The sequence below is a fragment of the Scleropages formosus genome, chromosome 4 (assembly GCF_900964775.1).
Source record: "Scleropages formosus chromosome 4, fSclFor1.1, whole genome shotgun sequence".
Classification (NCBI taxonomy): domain Eukaryota; kingdom Metazoa; phylum Chordata; class Actinopteri; order Osteoglossiformes; family Osteoglossidae; genus Scleropages; species Scleropages formosus.
Genome location: NC_041809.1, coordinates 4,619,246 through 4,639,296, shown reverse-complemented (window position 1 = coordinate 4,639,296; position 20,051 = coordinate 4,619,246). Strand labels below are relative to the sequence as shown.

The window sequence follows — 20,051 nt, the reverse complement described above, 5'->3', positions numbered from 1 at the left end:
AGGTGAGGTCTGAACCTTAGCCTTTCATCTCCAAAGGCAGCAGCTCTAACCACTACACCACCTGCTCATCCCTTTCCTATCGTTGACAATTTAGCCATTCAGTGATGTGATTATCTGATAAATTATGCAGATTAATATTTCAGAATTAATAAACACAAATGCCTTGATGCCATTTTCTGCTCCTTGGTGTAGCCAAGACCTGTCTGTGCCAATTCGGTGCAGTTAATCTCACGTGAGCAAGCAGCTCGTTGGACAAATGGAAACTTCAGAGCCTGGAACAAACACCCTCCTGCTGCAAATTAAGAAGTTCTGCTAACAAGGAGACCTTTTTTCCTGGACGACTTCACTCTTGAACCAGAAAGCGAGGAGCCGCCCGTCTTCCCGAAGCCAGCAACGGCCGAGGGTTTGATCTAAACGGGGAAGCGTGCGTGTGCTGCCGCCCTTTTTATAGCCCAGCGTCGCACCGATCCAAGTTGTACTCGCATTTTAAACAGTTTGGAAACGTTCTAGCGCCTTTCAAATTTTAGCGCTTTCAAAACCATTCACCACCATATCTCGAGTGGCCACAACGAAACCAGCTTTACAGGAAATTGCACAAAATTTCTGGTTTTTGTATTCACATTCATTTATAGTAGCTGACACTTTTCTTCAAAGCAACTTACACCAATTCACCCTTTTACACGGTGGAGTGATTAACTATCAATTCAAGTTAAGTACTTTTAATTAACGACATTGAAAAGCAAAAGATGGGAGTCAAACTTGGGTACGAGGCAGCACCCTTAACCGCTATGCCACCTGCTGCTCATCTCTTCAATTTTTAATTTTTTTTTTTTAAGTTAAACCTCCCCGTATAAAATGTCAACACCTCCCTTTCCACACAGAGGACAGGCAACATATTCTTTTACCTTTTTATTTCTACATTTTCAAGTTTGATCATACGTACAAACATTTTATATACAATATTATAATAATATTAAGAAATGTGTGTTGTTGGGCAGTTGGGGAACAGCACGAAGGGTGCCAAGGCGCTGCGTCAGAAGATGGGAATCGCGCAGGCAACGCCGTTGCCCATGGAGGGGTCGGCGTTCTTCAGCAGCAGGGGGGCGACTCGCAGCAAAGCCCGCACCGGGACCCCCAGCTGGGTGAACCTGAGCAGCAGCTCGGGGAACGAGGAGTTCTCTGAGACAGGAGGACACAGTGAAATCAGTGTGACTGGCAAAGGGACTCGTTGTCTCAGTAATACACCATTCACTCTCTCTCTCACACACACACACACACACACACACACACACACACACACAGGATTTGTACTCTGCTCTGGGGTTCTTTCTACACCCGTGATGAACCACTGTTTTCAAGAAATGCACAACCACCCTAAAGGTAACGTTTTCTCTTTCGCACCAACAAGGGAAACTTCCCGTGAACGTTCCTTAACCATCGAGTCAGTTTGTTGAACAAGGGAGGAGCGAAGCCTCAACAGACACACGGGACAAAAGCTGGATGCTGCTGAATGAACGGAAGCGAGGTTTACCTTCCAGGTCGGTGGCCGCCATCTTGGTCACGCTAGGGATGGAGTGGTAGACGAGGAAACAGGCGAGCATGCTGGTGTCCCACTCGTCCGCGAAGGGCTGGCCGCTCACGTAGGACCGCAAAGCCTGCCTGTTATCTGTGGCAAAGGAAGGCTCAGTCAGGGTAGGGGACAGGTATCGTGGCAGCTGAGGTCAGGTTACAGCATTAGGGCTACGACACCGGTCACATCACCAGTCAGACACGAGGCCGTTGGAGTCTGCGTGCAGCCGTTACTGGACCGCGGGGTGGTGCTGGGGCGTAGGGGGCGGAGTCTTACCATAGAGCCAGCGGTCCAGGGCGTGGTCAGCAGAGCACTTCATGACAGGCAGGAACTCTGAGCTGAGCAGCAGGCCCCGCGCCCCCCGGGGATCCCGCCGGCGTTCCTGCAGCACACGCGATTCGCACAGCTCCAGGACCAGCTTGATCTGCCACAGGGCGAAGGTCTCGCACATCTCGCCCCGCTGCAGGCTCTGCACCGCCTTAGGAGAGGCCCAAGAGGGAAGTTACACAACTCGCACTAGTCATACAACTCTCTGCACATTCCGGAAGCATCTCAACGGTGACATCACTCTGACTTTTTGCACGGCTTCACATGTTACTTGAGTGAGCATCCAGAGCTGATGCACATCACTGGGCTGCTTTATGAAGGCTAAATCCCTCGAGAAGGACAGGACAGCTTATAAGAGCTGTAACTCCACCCTTAGACTTCCGAAGGATAACTCGGAAGGCAGCAGGTGGCGCAGCAGTTAGAACTGTTGCCTTGGAATCAAAGGCCCTGGGTTTGAATCCCTGCTCCTGCTGGAGTACCCCTGAAAGAGGAATTTAACCTGAATTGAAACAGTAAAAAATATCAGCTGTATAAATGGGTAAAGCACTGTAAAGTTCATGATCTGGCACTGTAAGTCGCCTTTGACAAAGGGAATCTAGAATTAAGCTGCTACAGTAATAAGCTGCAAAGCAGGAATCCCAGGTTTTAATCACTTCATTCAGGTGTCAACTTGCTTTGGAGGAAAGAATCGACTCAATTTATAAACAATGAGCGTTGAGGTTTCAGTAGAGCACTGGCTGGGTGTTCACGACATACAGCACGGAGCCCTCTCTTACCTGATCTATCGCGATATATGTTGGCAGCATCTCGGGGTTCTCCTGCGTCACACACTCGTAGAGAATTGCAGAGAACAAGGCCAACGTGTCCTGTTTCTACATGAGACAGAAGCGGAGTCACACATATGACCATTCTAGGGCAACACGCGAAAAGCCAAGAGGGCAACTCGAGCCGCTCTGAAGTAAAATGGGAATTCTTAAATGAGTGTACGAGCGGCCTTTCGCTACTCGCTCCGAAACGACACGGTGACAGGGTTCACATGCAGAGCGCGGCGCCGCAGAGGCTCACGTGTTTCATGTTCTCGGCAGGTTTGCAGAAATACTCTGCGAACGAAACCAGGGCTGCGTCAGAGGTGAAAGTCGAGATGGCTTCGGGCTGCAAGAGAGAACAATTAAACGCCCCTTTCGGACGCATGCATGCATGCATACACGCACATCCTGCACTGTCTTCTGAGAAAAGAGAGGAGGACACAATTGTGCCAACTGACTCAGGGAGAATGCGAAGCACAACAGGGAGGGTGGGTGGTACAGGTGCTCAGTCTTATTAGCAGAATCTCCACTCTGCAGTAACGCACCAGAAAAAATTTGGCACAGACATCGGTATGTCGCACACCCTTCCTGGAGCTACATTAGAAAGGATTTGGTTCTGGCCCCACGGGGGAGCGCTCCTTTCCCCAGAAGCAGTCCCGCATGCAGTCATGAGCTGAAGGACGAGTGGAGGTCGCGTACCTTGAAGGTGCGCACTTCTGGGTTGCGGTTGTTGACACTGGGAGCCAACAGACTCTTCCAGCCCCGCGGGTCATCTTTGTACGGCAGCTGGCCGGCGCGGAGCTTGACGTAGAGCACACCGTCGCGAATCAGGATGGACCTGCGGGGATGGAGACGTGGCGCTCAGCAGCGTTCACCTATAGCGGAGCTCCTTGCTGCTCGGCACATTGCACCCCTGAGATCAACGTTTCGGACGCTGGTTTTGGGAAGGACGGTTCCTGACTGATTGTATGAAGCACTGCGCAGTTTTCGCTTTCATTTTACATCGATTCATTTCTCCAAAGCACCAACATAGGGTAAATACATTGATCTAGTTCACTACAGCAGGAGGTAACATCCATGCCTGGGTTCTTCGAGTCCAAAAGTATCAGCTCTAGCCACTACGCCACCTGCTGCCCCATGTAACATTTACAGTCACCTTTAACGGAGTATGTTCACTTTCTCGTTATTTTGCTTACGTTGTGATGTACTTTAACCCAACTAATTTCTTGTTATTTCATCCTATTATACACAAACAGAACGGAATGTATCACTAACCCTCACCACTTGATGGGATGCCATGTACATCGCTTTCCTTTATGCATCTTTGTTTTACTTGACTGCACTTATTTCTGTCACATTGCGGTACAAATTCTAGCAACTTCTGCTCAAAGCACAGCAAGACAGATGAGCAGACACACAAATACGTTCCACAAATGCTCTGTGTGGCAGCTGTCTCATGGTTAAAGCTGAAAAAGTTAAATGTCTTTATCTTTACCGTGCCTCTGATGTGTCTCATCATCAAGCCTCCAGAGAACCACAAATTGCTTGAAAAAGACTGATTCCCTCTCCTTGAACAAAGGTACCGACTGAATTCCAGTTAATAATCATTGTATTTCACCTTGGATTAATAAAATTAAGACATTTAAATATTCGTGATGTAAATATCACTACACTATTAATACCCTCAAATTATTTGATTGATTTATTACCATTCACTGTTCTCATACAGCAGCTTGTGACCAAAGAGCACTGGATACTCACTGCAGATGCTGTGTTCCTCTGCTGATGTCGATGGCCAGCTCCCAGTACCGGGGACCTTTCACCTTGACCTGCAATCAGTCAGCACACAGAACTCTAACTGGTGGGAGGAGCCTGAGACCAAACCTCCCACATGACAACACCCGGCAAGGATGCTAACCAATCTTGAGAGCAACCTATCCTTACCGCGATTCATAAGAATACATCTGTAAACTACAGAAAACGATAATATCGCTCCGTCCAGCTACAGAAGGTGAGACGCTCATCCTTCATTGTGAGGGCAGGATGTCAAAGTGGGCAGGGCACTGCAACACTGGACACTGAATGGTGGGCGGGGGGCTAAAACCAGGAGTTACGTGCTTGGGGGGCACACCTGTTCAAGGAGGTGCAGCTCTGGCAGCAAGGCGGGGGCCATCAGCTCCACGGTGGTCTCCTCATACCACTGCGTCGCCTGGCAAAAACAACAAACACCATTTATTTATAGCGCTAAATTACTGTGACTAATGCACTGCTGTCTGCATGATTAGCTTCCCATGAAACCCGTGGGGTCAGTGCTTTAAGTCTAATGACTCGACTTGTTTATTATTTTACATAACAGCACGCAGACGACACAAATGGTTTGTATCCAGTGTAAATCCACACAGGGCAGAGATCAGCGAGTGTCGGCGCTGCTCACATCTGTGTCCCATTGCTCTGTATAAACAAGGCGCTGTGGTGGGTCACGCCTGCGTCTGCGCAGATGCGGGATGAACGCTCTGCTCCGTCGGCACAGCCATGGGTTTTGGGGGCGGAAAACAAAGACGGGCTAGTGACAGCGTACTGCCACGCTTTAAGATGGGGGTCACCATAGAGAAGCGATGGGCGGCAGGGTGTAAACAGAGCAAATTTCCTATAAACGCATCACAAAGTGGGCGTGGTTTCTCACCAATTTTGAGTGGGCATGGCTTTCTAGCAAAACTGTGTGGGTGGAGCTTCCAACTAACACTCTACTTACTGGGTGGAGCTTACTACAATCCAAATGGGTGGGGCTTCCTGCAAACACTCCACTAACAAACTGACATAGGTGTACGTGGGGGTGGCATGAAAACTTCCTCCACTAAGCCACTTCTAGAAGCCATATGGTTTTGTGCCTCTCAAATACCTTAAGTGACCACAAACAAAAAGCTGGCATGATGAATTACGAACACAATTACAAAAGCAGAGAAGAGAGATCAGTGACCCGTATTTCAAACAGGAGCTCATGTGATTTCCCTGGTGGCTTCCAGAAACTGTAACTGGTTAACAAAGAGTATTATGGATGGTGGGACGTTTCTCTCCTGACATCACTGGATGAATGTGGTAAGCACCCCCACCAACCCAGCAGGCAGCACACCTTGTAGGTGACCTCCAGCAAAGCGTAGCAGGGTTTGCATGTGTCCACGTCCACAGGTACCAGGAGGCGGGGCTCTGCAGCCAGTACGCACAGGTGCCTCAAGGCCTGCAGGTGATACCTGGTGGGAAAGAGCACCGAATGGCACTCATTGGCTCAGCACTGATATGCAAGCACCGCACAGTGCCAGCGGGGAGGGGCTGCCTTACCTGTTGTCAGTGCTGTGTGCTGGGAAATGGGGGTAGAGAGCGCAGAGCAGTGCGGCGATGGCCGAGTTGGAAGTGCTCAGCGTGTACCTGAGGACACATAAGTGACGTGGACATGAGACGCCACAAGGTCAAACTATCAGTGCTCTGTCTTGACACAAAGCTGTCCTCAAACATGGTCTCACACAAAGATTTAGGGCTCAAGGCATAAAAACTGGCTGAATATCGTTATTATTATTATTTTTTTTTTTTTTTTTTTTTAAAGTGTGCTGCAGTGAAAACTTTTACTCCATATTTACTGGGAGACTAGTATTACCCCAAAGCTCATAAGATCCAGTACCAAAGTGTCTGCAGTTTACCGAGCACCACTCTGCGTAATGTGGTCCTGACTGGTTGTGTAAGTGTGGTGAAGTCACATCACGCTGTCGCGCACGCTATCACAACACCACACACTGACCGAGACAGCTCTGAACACAAAGTGTGTGAAGTGCTGTTGACTGTTAACCTTCTGGCTATTAGTTACATTAAAAAAAAACCACCACTGGGACACAAGTGGGCACGTTGCGGTGTTAAAGAATGACAGCATAGTGTGTGACAGAGAGAGAGAGACAAAGAAAAAGAGTCCCCATAGCAACAAGGACAAGAACCTTCTTCCTAATATGCACAAGGACTTCATAAGGTTGCCTTCCAGCATTTGAGCACGAACCAAAACTGAGCACAGATGCACTGTTTGCAGCATGAGGCTTGAGAGGGGCTGTCCACTGCTGCCCGACTGCACCGCTTCCCACGGCGACACCGAGAGAACCCACTGGGGTCAGACTCAGCGCCACTTTTGGCAGCAGAGGAAAGGAAAGAGCAATGGGAAAACCCATGTCGCGTCAGTACGCCAGCTCCGCCGACATTCCTAGGGGTTGACGCTGTGCAAGGAGGCCGGTGACTCCCCTCACAGGCATGCACTAAGCTGGGGGGGTGGGCTCTGGCTCCAGCTCATGCGGGCCACGAGGAAAATGTACAGGAGTCTTTTCAGATACATAAATAGCCAAATAATACCGTGGCTTTGAAGGCTCGCTCAGGGCAGATGCGGCCTCCGCCTCGTGAACGGGACCAGATGTGAGGTGCCTTGGGGGAGGGGTGGTGGTGTGTGTCTGGGAGGACTGACCCCGTGAGGAGCACCGCAGCTTTGCTCATCCTGCGGCTGTTCTCTCCCACGGGGCTGTCAGCAGATGGAACATGTGAAAATTATTTCCGGACCTCCACCCTGCCTCCCCCCATCATCCTCTGGGCCACAGATAAAGAAACAAAGCCCACGGTGCATCTGCATGCCCTTCATCTGAGACTCCTTGGTGGTCTTGTGTCTGGCTGCAAAGGGACAGGGATGATGCGGGGGCTTGCAGCTGGCCTGCAGTTGATGAGGGGCACGGATGCCAAAACAGGGGGCGCTATGCACAACAGGCCAAAAAATTCCCTCACTTCCGAAAACACAATCAGCTTCAAAATCAGTTCTGCATGTTTGGAACGCAGCAACTCCAGAACTTCCTGCTCTGAAAACGACAGACATTCCACTGGTGTTTTTACCCGAGAGGCTCTTGGCAAATATACAAAAATTTTGTGATTTTTCCAAATGAGAAAAAAAACTCACATACAACCAAGAAGGAAACAAGTCTATTTGGGGGGTCATGTACAGTGACCCCCCCCCCAACTTTATAAAATTTCATAGTGTTACAGCACAGAACTATGATGTACTTATGCCATGCAGCACAAATTAGTGTAATGTCAAAAGTGTGGGGGGGGGGGGGGGGGGGCATTTTACTAAATTTTCAAAAAACTTTTGTTGAATACTTATGCGTTTAAGAAAACAATTGAGTACATAAGTATTCACCTCTGTTGCTTTGACACATCTGAATTACCTCTGAAGCAACCAGCTTTTCACCAAGTCACATAATTACCTGACTAGAATTGGCCTGCACGCAGTTCAGGCGTTTCCCATTACTTCAGAATAAATACTCCTGTGTCTGCAAGCTTTCCCATTTTGTGCATTTCCAAGAAAACACTGCACCCTCATGACAAAGGAACATTTCAAGCAGATAAAAAACAAGGTTCTGTATTGGACTGGGTATAAATCTAACAGACCACACTGTGAACACCACCCTTGTGGTGAAGCATGGTGGTGGCAGCATCATGCTTGGGGAATGTTTCTCTGCAGCAGTGACTGAAAAATTCAAAAGATGTAAGTAAAAGTGGATAGAGTGAAGTACAGAAAAATCCTGGAGGAAAATAATTCATCTTCCAACACCTGACTTGAAACACGGCAAAAAACCACACTGGAGTGTCTTTAAAAAAAGCTAATGTCCTGGAATGGCCCAGTCAAAACCCAGACTCCAACCCATTTGTTAAATTATCTGTGGAATTGGAGCTTGAGCAATTTTGCCAAAAGAATGGACAAAAATTCCAGTGTCAATATGTGCAACACTAATACTTATCCAGAGACTCGTAGTAATCATTGCTGCCAATGGTAGTCCTACGAAGTTTTAACTTTTGGGTGTAGGGGGGATAATTACGCATCCAATTATTTTCTGTTGTTCATTTTAAAATAATTTAGTAAAATGTCTGGATTTTTACACTTATGAAATGACAGTTTGCGTTGAAGAGTAGCAAAAACACCCCTTCAGAGGCTGAAGTGCACAGTACTCGGAAGTGGTCCCTCTCCACCAGCTGGCACCCACCTGCCACCACCCAAGAAGAGAAGGCCCAGCGCCATGTGGTGGGCCATGTGGAAGCCGTAGTTCATCTCTCCGCTGGTCCGTTTGTGCAAAAAGCGGCAGAGTTGCAGCACACGGAGGTTCCCTGAGCCAGCCATAACCATGGAGAGTGACAGTAGAACCATACTCAGACATGTTTGCAGGTTGTAGTGGCCCATCTATGAGAGAAACAGCTTGAATTAGGACCCGTGACCTAATCGAGACCCTAGTCACATGACCTTCTCCTACTACTTATGTGATCTAACTGGGACCTCTTTAGGAGTCTTAGAGACTGCCTAGAGGTGTATTCTGAAAGCAGGAGAACTGCAACTTACTACGGTGGGTGTAGAGGACGTCAAACACTGCATGAAGTTCCTTGCAAACTTGTACTGGTTGTAAAAAGAAATGTTTAAAAAAAAGGTTAAATAGCAGCCAGGAACAGAGCAGCTTGATCAGCAGGGTATACAGAAAACCAGCCTGTACTCACCAAACACTCAAATGCGTCTGAATTGGCAGAGCCGGCAAACCGGAAGCCCACTGCCATACAAGCTCCTGCTATGATGTAGTCATGGGCCTGGCTGCAGGAAAGAAACATTGACATGCGATCGTGAGACACCATGGTAAGGACCTCCTCCGGAGAGTGTTTCAGCGTGATATAAAATGACAAACAGCACTAAATTTTTTGTAGCACAATACTGAACGAACCCTCCAATGAATTATGTAACATAAATTCTATCCATCCATTATCAATAACTGCTTGTCCAATGCAGGGTCACAGTGGTCCAGAGCCTCTCTTGGAAACAGGGATTGGGAGGCAGGGTACATCCTAGAGAGGATGCCACTCCATCACAAGGCAATTCCTCACACTCACACTCCAATTTAGTCAGCAGTTTAACTGAAACATGTATTTGGACTGTGGAAGGAAGCCAAAGCACTCAGGGAAAACCCACACGAACACCGGAAAAACATGCAAACTGAACACATTTAGCCAGATTCAAATCCATGATCGAACCCTCAGCCCAGGAGTTGTGATCCTCCAGCATTTAGCAGATACTAAATCTAAATTTGTTCTGAAAATCTGTATCAAAACCTTTTAATTTTACACAATATATGTAGAAGCACCCCCTAAAATATAAGTTTAGAAGTATCAAAATGCAATACAACTGTTTGTATTAAATCTTAAATATATAACAGTTAAGATTTAATACGATAAAAATGTAATTAAAACAAAATTATTAGGACTTACGCAAGAGTTTCCACATTTACATCCTCTGAGGCTGGGACTTGGATAATCTTGGGGGGGAATATTAATGACAAAATCAATTAAAATTATTAGTTCACAAATTAAACAGTTATACTGTACACATAGTACATATTGCCACACTGCATAATTATAACCATGGTAGAATCTATGGTAAGTCCATTTAGGAGGAAACATGTTCAGCCATATAGTATTATACTCATGCTGACCTCACAGTGCGAATCAATCTTAAATTAAACATGCATTTCCTCATTAACAACCCTTCTGTTCGTTAACAGCTGAATCGCATCACATGACAAATGAGCCAGAAATGGGAGGATGAAGCAGGTGCCAAAGTCTCCGCCCCCAAGCTCAAAGCTCAGAGACTCAGGCCAAGAAGAGATGAAAGTAGTTTTAATTACTGCAAAGGTCAGAGATCTGCGAGACCCCATTACTGTTTCAGACAGACCCTGTTATGTGGCAAGCGGGCTTGAGCTGATGCTGGGGGTTCGTCAGGACACACATCCGCACTGTGGGTTCTCACCTGCGGCACGTTGCTGTTGATCCACTCTTCAGTGGGCAGAATCTCCTCCCACATGATGAGGCATCGTGCCAAGGTCTGCCCGGGGCAATTGGGGGGATGGCGGGGGGCAGGGGGTTAGTCAGTTAGGACACGGTTGCTTTGTCTATCCTAGAACAGCTTGGGGTACATCACTGAAAGACCGGATGAAGGCCACTCACCCTCAGGAGCAGGAACTCTGGCTTGATGAAGTCTAGCAGGAACATTGTGTCTGGAGCTCGCAACCAATCAGCTATAGACCTGTAAAGGTTCAGGAAAGGAACAGCCAATGAGCAGCAGAGCTGAAAGAACGAGGAGTATAGCAGATCCGAACAACAGTATATATAAAAAGGAGGAGCCAATCAACTATAGACCTACTGACATGAGTGAAATGAGCAGCCAAACCACTATAGCACTGCCAGGATGAGTCAAGGAAAATCATTACACACACAACGGGGACGAGTAGCAGCTCAGGGAGACTATGTCCCAGACACCCATCTGGCCACAGCCAAAGCTAAACGGGAACAACGGCCTGCACCATAACATCTTAAACACATACCTGTTGTTGGTTTTCAGGTAGATCATGGCCAGGGCAAGTGTTGCTCCTGGACAGGTAACGTCCACATTTATGGTGTCACCTTCCTATTGAAAAAAGATTCATTGAGGTGGGGGGGGGGGGAATCATTACATCAAACGTAAATTAAACAAAAATACTATACAAACTGAAATCAAAGCACTGCTCAAATGTTGAAGATCTTTTTCATGACAGACACGTCAAGGTTTCCACGACTACAGTTTGATTTAATGAAACAATATTCAGTCTAGCTGGATTACACCACTTCAGCAGCAGAAAAATTAAAGGATTTCATCCAATATGTGGTAAACAAGGAAGAGGATAATCTACCGCTTCAAGAGGCAAAGACGTGCCATTTCAGTCCCAATTTCAAAGCCTGCTATATGCTTGAGCAAAAATACTTGAAATATTAACCTGTGTAAATGATTATATCATAAGTAGTTAAATCACTTTAAATGAGTACCCATTACAAAGTTGCAATACCATAAGCAAAACATGCATTTCACTTTTTTCTGCATCCAACCCCACTTATGTGAATGAGAGGGGATAAAGAAAAAAGTCTAACTCAAAAGATGGGCCCTCTGGGAAATGCTGGGATGGCATTGCAGTACACAGTGAGGTTCGCAAGCCAAACGGGGGCGCTGGTGCACCTTGATCTGGTAGCTGGGCGACTTGTGTTTCTCACGGTTGACGCCGGCGTGGCTGCGCCGGTGCCCCCCCACCATGTACTGGTACAGCTGCTCGGGCACGTTGAGGTCACTCATGCCTATCAGGTTACTGCCATGCTGTGGGATATAAAAAGTCGGTCAGACGCTGAGAGCGAAGCCACTCTAGCGCATCTTGATGACAAAATGACAAATGCAAATAAATTCTGCTTTGTCACCAAATGTCAATTCCTCACCAAAACTGCTTCCAGGCTTTTAGTGGCACTAGAGTCCATCCTGATTAACACACTGTGTAGTAGGATACAGGGGTAAAAATGAGTAAGAAAAAGTTAACTCACCCCCAGGCAGACCATACCAAGCGCCAGTCCAGCAGCAAGAGAGTAGGACTCCCTGTCAGTGCAGTACTCCATCTCAGGGCCAGGGGGACGCCCTGGAGCAGTTGAGGAAGGGTCACAGATTAAAAAAGTGTCTCAACCTGCACATAATAAGCTAGAATCAAGCAGCACTGTGCATCAGTCTTTGTCAGTAAGCTAAAGCTAAAGTGATTTTTACCTACTGTCACATACAGATGTCCAACTGCAAAATCGTGAGTTGCAGAATACAGGCTATATTATCTCACATAATTCTATTCCGAATGTCTCAATTCCGCCCGGATGCCTCAGGCAGACTCTTAAAATGAACGTTTAACAGGACGCACCGATTTCGGCGAGAAGGACTTCGGCGTTGTGGCGGTGGCCCGTGCCCTGGTAGACCAGGCCGATGCCCACGACGGCAGCCACCTGCACGTTGTGTGGCACGTCCAGCTCCGTGGAGGTGGGCGGCAGCAGGGCAGGGATGTGGATGCTCAGCAGTCGCGTGATGGACATGTCCATGGTGCCCAGTTTGGCCGCCGACACGCCCAGAAGCAGCCCGATGCTCGTCATCTCATGGCCCTGAGGGGTGCCGACCATTGTTAATTCACACATAGAATTGAGAGTTAATTTGAAAATAGAAGGATGATAATGACTGATGTGATGCAAATTTATGTAACTGTTAGAAGACAGAAATAAAAGTTCAAAGACATGCTGTTCAGGTGGATTCATTACTCTAAAACCGCCAACAGTATGTGTGAGTGACAAAGTGTTTCACTGGTGTATGGATGAGTAACTCATTGTAAGTAGTGTATCTAGCAGTGTAAGTCATCTTGGGTGAGTAAGGTGTGGGCTGATACTACTACACACTGTTCATTGGAAGTCGCTTTGGAGAAAAGCGTCTGCAAAATGAAGTAGCATAAGACCTACCTGAGCCACTGGCTGTTCATCAAAAGACTCAGGTTCACATCCACCTCAGGCTGTAGCACCCATAATCAAGGTACTTACCTGAACTGATACAGTAAAATCACCCAGGTGTACAAATGGGTAAATCACTAAGTAGCTTTGTGTAGGAACCTAAGACAACTTGGACAAATGAACAGATGTGAGATCTTTACCCTACTATGAACGGGCACAGAAAGTTTGTGTTGAACCTACTCAGAAAAATTCTTTCCTGTATTCAAGGAGACGTGGAAAACGCGGCCAAGTGTTTAAAGGAAACTCTTTGAAAGAGGACGAGACAGAAGGGAGAAAGCGTATTGTACAACGGGACCGCTGCGATTGCTGAATTGAGGCGATGTTATCGCCAGTGACCACACGGCCTGTCAAATGCAAGGCTAACTGGAAATGAAAGGGTTAAGCATGCGTCACAATCATGGAAAATGTCAAAATGAAACTCCACTTTGCGTGTGGGTTTCCTCCTTTACTTTCATGTGAGAAAAATAACAGGATGACAGCAACGCTGAGAATAATATTCTGCTAAACCCAAAAGGCACAAAAACAGCGTGCGAAGGCGAAAGAGAAACGCCTGTGGTTTTAGCCGTGCCTCTTTTTTTTTTTCTTTTTTTTTTACTCAATGAGCAGGGTCACATCCAGAATCTGCCGTTACATTGATAACAAAGCACTTCTCTGTGAATGGCCCTTTTGTCTGGCAGTGTGTCACATGGTAAAAATATACATGGGGTTTGGCTAACATGCGACATAACTCTGATGACCTTCAGGCTGCTGTGGGCTCCAAACAAACAGAGGAAGGGGGGAAAAGTTAACTATAGTATATAAATAGCTTAACACGCCACACTGTTATATTATTACAGACAATGTGACCTGGAATAGCACTTTAATTCATTTATTTTTAGATTTATCTTTATCAACATGACTTACAATATGAGCTTTGAATACTTACAAATACAATACCCAGTTATACAGCTGGTATCAATTCGGGGTAAGTACTTTGATTACAGGTACTATAGCAGGAGCACGGATTCGAACCTGGGTATTTCAAGTTTGAGGCCACAGCTCTAACTGCTGTGCCACCCGTTGCTCCACTTTAGTAAACACAGTAATGTGTCCGGCTTCACTTTAAACACTAAGTGCAGAGTGTGGTAAAAACTGCAGACCTTTAAGTTAAAGGATTATTTTATTCTGATTACCTACAGAGTACCCTTGGCACCATATAGTGCCGGTATATTCAGAGATCATGTACTGTACCTCATCCTGTATTAATAATACAGTACAAATAACCTCACTGCCAATCGCTCCACCAAAAAAAGTGCTGAATTCAATTTTACCTATGCCATGTAAAAACTTCAATAAAAAAAATATATATATTCCTACAATTACTAAACTGCACTTGTGATTTTAACAGATGTCTACTGAAATGCAAATCCATCTTTTAAAAAAATTATTATTACAGGGGGTTGTTGGATAAAGAGACATCTGTACATATCATGGTGTGGTTGGGTCTGTGCCCTGATCAGGTGGGGGGGGGGGGGGGGGGGGGGGGGGAACGACACTCACCTTGGTGAGGTTGTCGTGAATGTTCAGTGTGGCCAGCTTCGTGAGGTGGCCGTTGAGGCCCAGTGCCATGAGGAAGCCGGCGTACTCATTGGCCAGCTCAGCGCTCTTGGGCTTGTTGTAGGCGATCCAGGCTGAGTCGATCTGCGAGGCGGGTGCTATCTTCAGGCCGGCCGCCACGCCGTTGTGGAAACTCGGCCAGCTGGTCATGTTCGGCGGCACGTCAATGTTGCCGCTGTTCAGGTCCACCGTGGTGTTCCTGGGCGGGGCGCGGCCTGTGGGTGGGAGAGCATCAGCAGCACGCTAAAGGACGGGTGTCGCCGTCTGAAAACGCCATGTGGTTGACGTGAAAAGAACTCCATCAAATATTGCAAGAAGTGAAATCAGATAAGCAGGCTACACCCCGAAAGTACAGTCCCATTTCACTGCACTCCCCAGAAGCACAAACACTTCTATGACTCAAAACAGGCTTCTACCTTTGAACCCCACAATATTCTGCTTCTTTCACGGGCAAAATTAAAAATGCGAAAATGAAACACCCCCTTAAACACAAACCGCTGCCACCTGTAACACCAAGCGGCAGTGTTTCTCCACGTTTGATCCTTTGCTTCGGTTTCCTGTCTGGAAACGGTCCGTTTTCCCCCCCATCAATTCTGGTGGCCCGAGGCTCGTGTCGGAGAGTAACAAATGCGGCTGGCTCCAAAGCGGTCGAGATGCGCCGAGCAGCTTTCACACGTGGCGTTAAATCAAATGATGGTGATTAGTGCGGGATGCGGCGCGGTCTCTCTTCAGGCCAGCCAGGCAGAAGATGTGATGTATGGAGGGATGAGACACAAATCAAATTTAACCACTCAGACGTCCGCGTGCCAGCGCAGAGAGCGCGGAGATAGGGCAGCCTGAGCTCGGCCGGTGCTATGGACCATCTGCCTTCGAGCTGCTCTCCTCAGTCGAAACCAATGAAATTGTTTAGACAGTAAAAGAAAACCTGTAATGTGGACAGGTGCCGCATTTCTATGCTTTGTCCATCGCCGAGTTCCAGACTGCATCATACATCCCGTTTACTCTTATTTGTTCAAAGAAACAGAGCAGAAAACAAGTCATTAAAAAAAAAAGTTCCTAAATTGCCAGAATTTTAACGCATAAGAGCAGCTAGATAAAGCCACACATTTCTACACATGGAGATGCTCGCTTTCTTGTGGGCCTCACAGAACACACAAACACACAGACCCACCCAACAGCACGACCAGCTAAAGAACAGATGTTTCCCTTTTTTAGACGAAGCCAGAGAGAGGCAACCAAAGTTTGCGGTACTCTTTGAACAGGACGGCAGCCTTTCACTGCACTGGAACCGGGTAAAAATGACTCAAAACACTGGGATAAATGTCACAGCGTGTGACAGCTGCTGCAGTCCTGTTCGCCTCTGCTGTGAATATCTTTTTTTTTTTTTTTTTTTTTTTTTTTTTTTTTTTTAAACTACCGCCTTATTTTCAATTTTACTGTAAGGGGGACAAAGTTGAATGTGGGTAAACACCCTGATGCTAAGCACGTCGTTTTAGGCGCCATTAGCCGCTGCACACGAAAGATGCGGACGAAAACAAGGGTGTGGAGGAGCATGAAAGAACGCCTGGGTAACGTACCCGTCAGGTTGAGCTTGGGCACCGGCAGAGGCTCTGTGGGCACCGGGTGGTAGGAGAAGAGTGTGAACAGCCCTCGACCCACTGGCAGAGCCATGGTCCGTTGGCAGAGCTGCAGCAGCCTGTTGGAGACAAAGAGCGAACCTCGGAAGGTGAGCGAGCGCCCGGGTTCGGCCTGCGCCCCGCTGCCCCCCCAAAGCTGAGAGCAGAGATGTTTCTAGTTCTTTGTATGGAAGACTGGTGGTGCAGCCCTCCCTCTTGTGCTACTCAGCCTCAGCGGAGCTCAGCCCTGCTCCTGACACTTTGCAGCCGAGTCCGAGGGTGAAAGGCAATTCGTCTTGGAAGGCGATGTTGAGAGCGATCATTTAAAAGCGCTTTCGGCAGAACAGACCTGCAGAGAACGCCACTCGCTGGGAGCTCACTCAACGTGCAATTCTATCAAGGCTTGTGCTTATTCAATCAAACAAACCACCTGCTGCCTCTAAACAAAATGAAAAACATTACCTGCATGTCATAAAGCTATGATACCACAAATTTTACTTCTCCATGTATGAATCACGCAGGTTCTTGGGTCCAGTAACGTAATTATAATTACAATAAAGAAACTCTTAAAACTGGCACTTTTGTTACAATACTGCAAATCCTTTAATACTCCACTCATATACATTATAAGGCTGTTCTTTGGACCTTGAAATGTTTCTGTATGTAAGTACACTGGCCCTTCATGTTAGCAACAACAGTTGCATCCAATTTTTGATGGTATACATCTTTCCACTTTATTTTTCAACTGCATGGTCTATACTTACTCCATTTTTTAATTGTATATGCACTATACAGAACAAATGTGAGCTGTGATTACTCACTAAAGAAACAGATGGCAGTAAAGTACTTTAATCCACCTCACTTGCACAGTGTTTACAGATCAGCACTCAAACGCCCGACGAGATGATCAATAACAAGAACACTTTGTGTTTATGGAATGAACTGGCCAATAATCGGGTATGAAGAGGAATTTTTAGAGATGACGTACATTTACTCATTCTATCATTTTAAATTCGTTTTCATTTTAGTGCATCTCAAAGTTAGAAACGCTGATGATTTGTTTGATGTATACAGTATCTAAGAATTTTAAAGGGTCTAGGATGCAAAAAAAAAAACTAAGCACATCTGTATTATTAAGCTTTTACACATTGTGACTTGGTAAAAGTGCAGTAAAAGCAACTTTTGAGAAACAAATAAACCAAAGTATGAACTATCTTCTGGGCCATGTGGTGCTTCATATGGAGGAGCCAGTGTATTACGATATTTCACTTAAGCAAAGGCATACAGTGTCAGCCACCCCCCAAGCAGGATCCATACCTGATGAGTCCTGGTACCACCCACCACCCAAAGAGGGCCGCTATCAAGATGCCCTTTGACCTCAGTCCGCCACTCACTTGTTCTCCTTCTCCTCGATGTACTCGTGGTCGCTGACCTCAGGAAGGTGCACCACATTGACGCGAACGGGTCGCGAGCTCTGCAGCAGCCGGCGGACCTCCTGCACTCGCAAGTCACGACTCCAAATAAGGCGTGTCACCTCCTGGTCCACGTCACCCATGCCGTCCTCCTCATCGTCCGCCTCGCTGGCCGCAGGGGCCTCTGGCGTCAGCCCTGTGCCTACCGACTGAGCACGTTTCAATTAGGTTAACACTAAGTCACTTTGGATGCCTTCAGGCTGACCAATCAAAGGTAACAGTGTTTGCAATAAATATTTCTTTAGACTAGAGTCAAAATGGAGTAATCTCTTCTGGCCATCTTCCATAACTGGCCTTCCTGTGTCTTTGGAGGCCACTACTGCACCTCAAAAAGCACCCAAGGGAGGTGTGCCCGACTAGAATGCCGCATACAGGTGGGCAGTCACAGGTATTGAAACCTCCAGAGGTTTATTTTTTGTCCAGTTCCTTGTCCTGCTAGTTATTGTTTTCCTTTCCTCAGTCATCACAGGGCTTATTACAGAGTACAAGGAGTCTTGGACTTATGACAGGGTTCCGTTCCGTTACAACCTCATTGTAAGTCTGCTTTGTCGCAAGTCGTAAACCACCTTATAGTAAAGTGAATAAACCATAAGGATATATACAAGTAACATGCATAAATGCCACGTTATATAATAGGGCTTTATTTTTCTTCAACTTGACACGTTAATAGTATTATTTTAATAAAGAAAGAATAATAAAAATGCAGTACAGTGTATTTTTGGCACTATTATTTCACTTTCATTTCTAAACCTGTTGTCTTCGGTTTTATCTTTTGAGCACCAAAACACCAGTGTGTAATTACATTTACAATTACACCTGAATGTAAATGCAAACTATCTGTAAACAAAACCACCACCACCACCAGACGCACTGACCATGTCAATAAGACATATGAATATATCATGGATGTTTTCTTACAGCAGATGAAGTGGTTGTCAGAGGTTACGACCGAATGTCCGGACTCGGAAATAACACAATAAGGGTACTGGGGTGGCCGTCGTAACTGGTGATCATATGTAACATATGGCATAAGTCAAGGACCACCTGTAATACATTAGCAACTGTCTTCATTGTGTAGTTTGTCTTTGCTCCCCCACCCCCAACTTTGTGTGTTAAATATGTGTTGTCATCTTGTTGAGAAGGGTAGTATGAAAACGACATCTCGCAGTACTCCTCAGCTGCCCTTACAGTCTGATGCTAGGAGTGCACAACTGCAGTTTATGGGCGATTGAGATTTTGGGTCGAAGGATGTCTCGTGACATGTTTAGAACCTACACAATGGTCTGCTTGATGTCAGGAGCATGAAGTACTGATGGCCAAAAGGTCATTCTACCCCTGTTTATTTCCCGGTGATGTAGGACTTGTGCTGAGCTGTGTGATGTACCATAAAATGCAGCCTGAACATGTCTCCATCCCGACTCCCACCCTCGCCCCTGTAAGCACTTTTTGCATCATATTCACCCTGCAAGATGCTTTGAATGAAGCTGTTTGATAAATAAAGAATATGGAGCAAGCACTTCCTGCTCTGACTCACGGATTTGTTTCGGGCCAACAGTGTCGCTTTGTGCGCTTGCTTGGTGAGGTCCTGTCGTCCAATCAGCAGGCAAACATCCTCTGGCCAATCGGAGCACGGCTGCTCGCGGCACTGGTAGATGGCGTCACGTATCGGCAGAGCCACGCCGAAAGGGACGGATTCTAGGTCTTTAAGCGTGAACCCTGAATACACATGGAGCACAGGAACACCGTAATCAGAGCTCCCTTTCACTGTGTAACCATCATCATGTAAAGTATATGTTTATTAACAGCAGGTGGCACAGTAGCGAGAGCAGTCACCTTACAACCCAGGGACCAGCTTTGAAACCCTGTTCCCCTTGATCAAGGCACTTAGTCTGAACTGACACAGTAAAAATTCCCAAGCTCCTCTAAGCGGAAATATCATTGTCAATAGCTTATACAAATCTCACATTGTAAGTTGCTCTGGAGAAAAAAGTGTCAGATCAAAGAACGAATGAATGAATGAATTATGATAACATACCATAACATCTTGTTGAAGCGCCGAACTGAGCGAAATGTCCAAGTTCTAAATTTACTCTAGGAATGCTCTTAAACTTGACTTCAGCCCATTGGCAAGACAGTACATCATCACAAACACACAGTGCTACATGGTACACAGTAATTTGGGAGCTATTTAGGCCGAGCAGCCGTGTTTAAAGAGCCGGAACACAAG

At 46.6% G+C, this 20,051-nt stretch overlaps 1 protein-coding gene across 3 annotated transcripts in view; it reads right to left on the bottom strand.

The window, feature by feature from the left end:
* Positions 1–903: 903 nt before the first annotated feature.
* The window catches only part of anapc1 (anaphase promoting complex subunit 1), a 36,996-nt gene continuing 17,848 nt past the window's right edge, over positions 904–20,051 (bottom strand). For 2 of the 3 annotated variants that reach the window (XM_029251211.1, XM_018740255.2), the window contains exons 25-48: positions 19,359–19,540; positions 17,747–17,973; positions 16,314–16,432; positions 14,680–14,951; positions 12,510–12,744; positions 12,151–12,242; positions 11,798–11,932; positions 11,133–11,215; positions 10,756–10,834; positions 10,559–10,633; positions 10,021–10,067; positions 9,262–9,352; positions 9,110–9,163; positions 8,760–8,953; positions 6,040–6,126; positions 5,834–5,951; positions 4,835–4,912; positions 4,465–4,532; positions 3,403–3,541; positions 2,963–3,049; positions 2,674–2,769; positions 1,847–2,048; positions 1,532–1,666; positions 904–1,179 (exon numbers count right to left, since the gene is read on the bottom strand). In XM_029251211.1, the coding sequence (XP_029107044.1) occupies positions 1,034–1,179; positions 1,532–1,666; positions 1,847–2,048; positions 2,674–2,769; positions 2,963–3,049; positions 3,403–3,541; positions 4,465–4,532; positions 4,835–4,912; positions 5,834–5,951; positions 6,040–6,126; positions 8,760–8,953; positions 9,110–9,163; positions 9,262–9,352; positions 10,021–10,067; positions 10,559–10,633; positions 10,756–10,834; positions 11,133–11,215; positions 11,798–11,932; positions 12,151–12,242; positions 12,510–12,744; positions 14,680–14,951; positions 16,314–16,432; positions 17,747–17,973; positions 19,359–19,540 (3,041 nt within the window). In that variant the 3' untranslated portion in view covers positions 904–1,033. The remainder of the gene's footprint in view (positions 1,180–1,531; positions 1,667–1,846; positions 2,049–2,673; positions 2,770–2,962; positions 3,050–3,402; positions 3,542–4,464; positions 4,533–4,834; positions 4,913–5,833; positions 5,952–6,039; positions 6,127–8,759; positions 8,954–9,109; positions 9,164–9,261; positions 9,353–10,020; positions 10,068–10,558; positions 10,634–10,755; positions 10,835–11,132; positions 11,216–11,797; positions 11,933–12,150; positions 12,243–12,509; positions 12,745–14,679; positions 14,952–16,313; positions 16,433–17,746; positions 17,974–19,358; positions 19,541–20,051) is intronic. The other variant, XM_029251212.1, reaches the window with a different exon arrangement.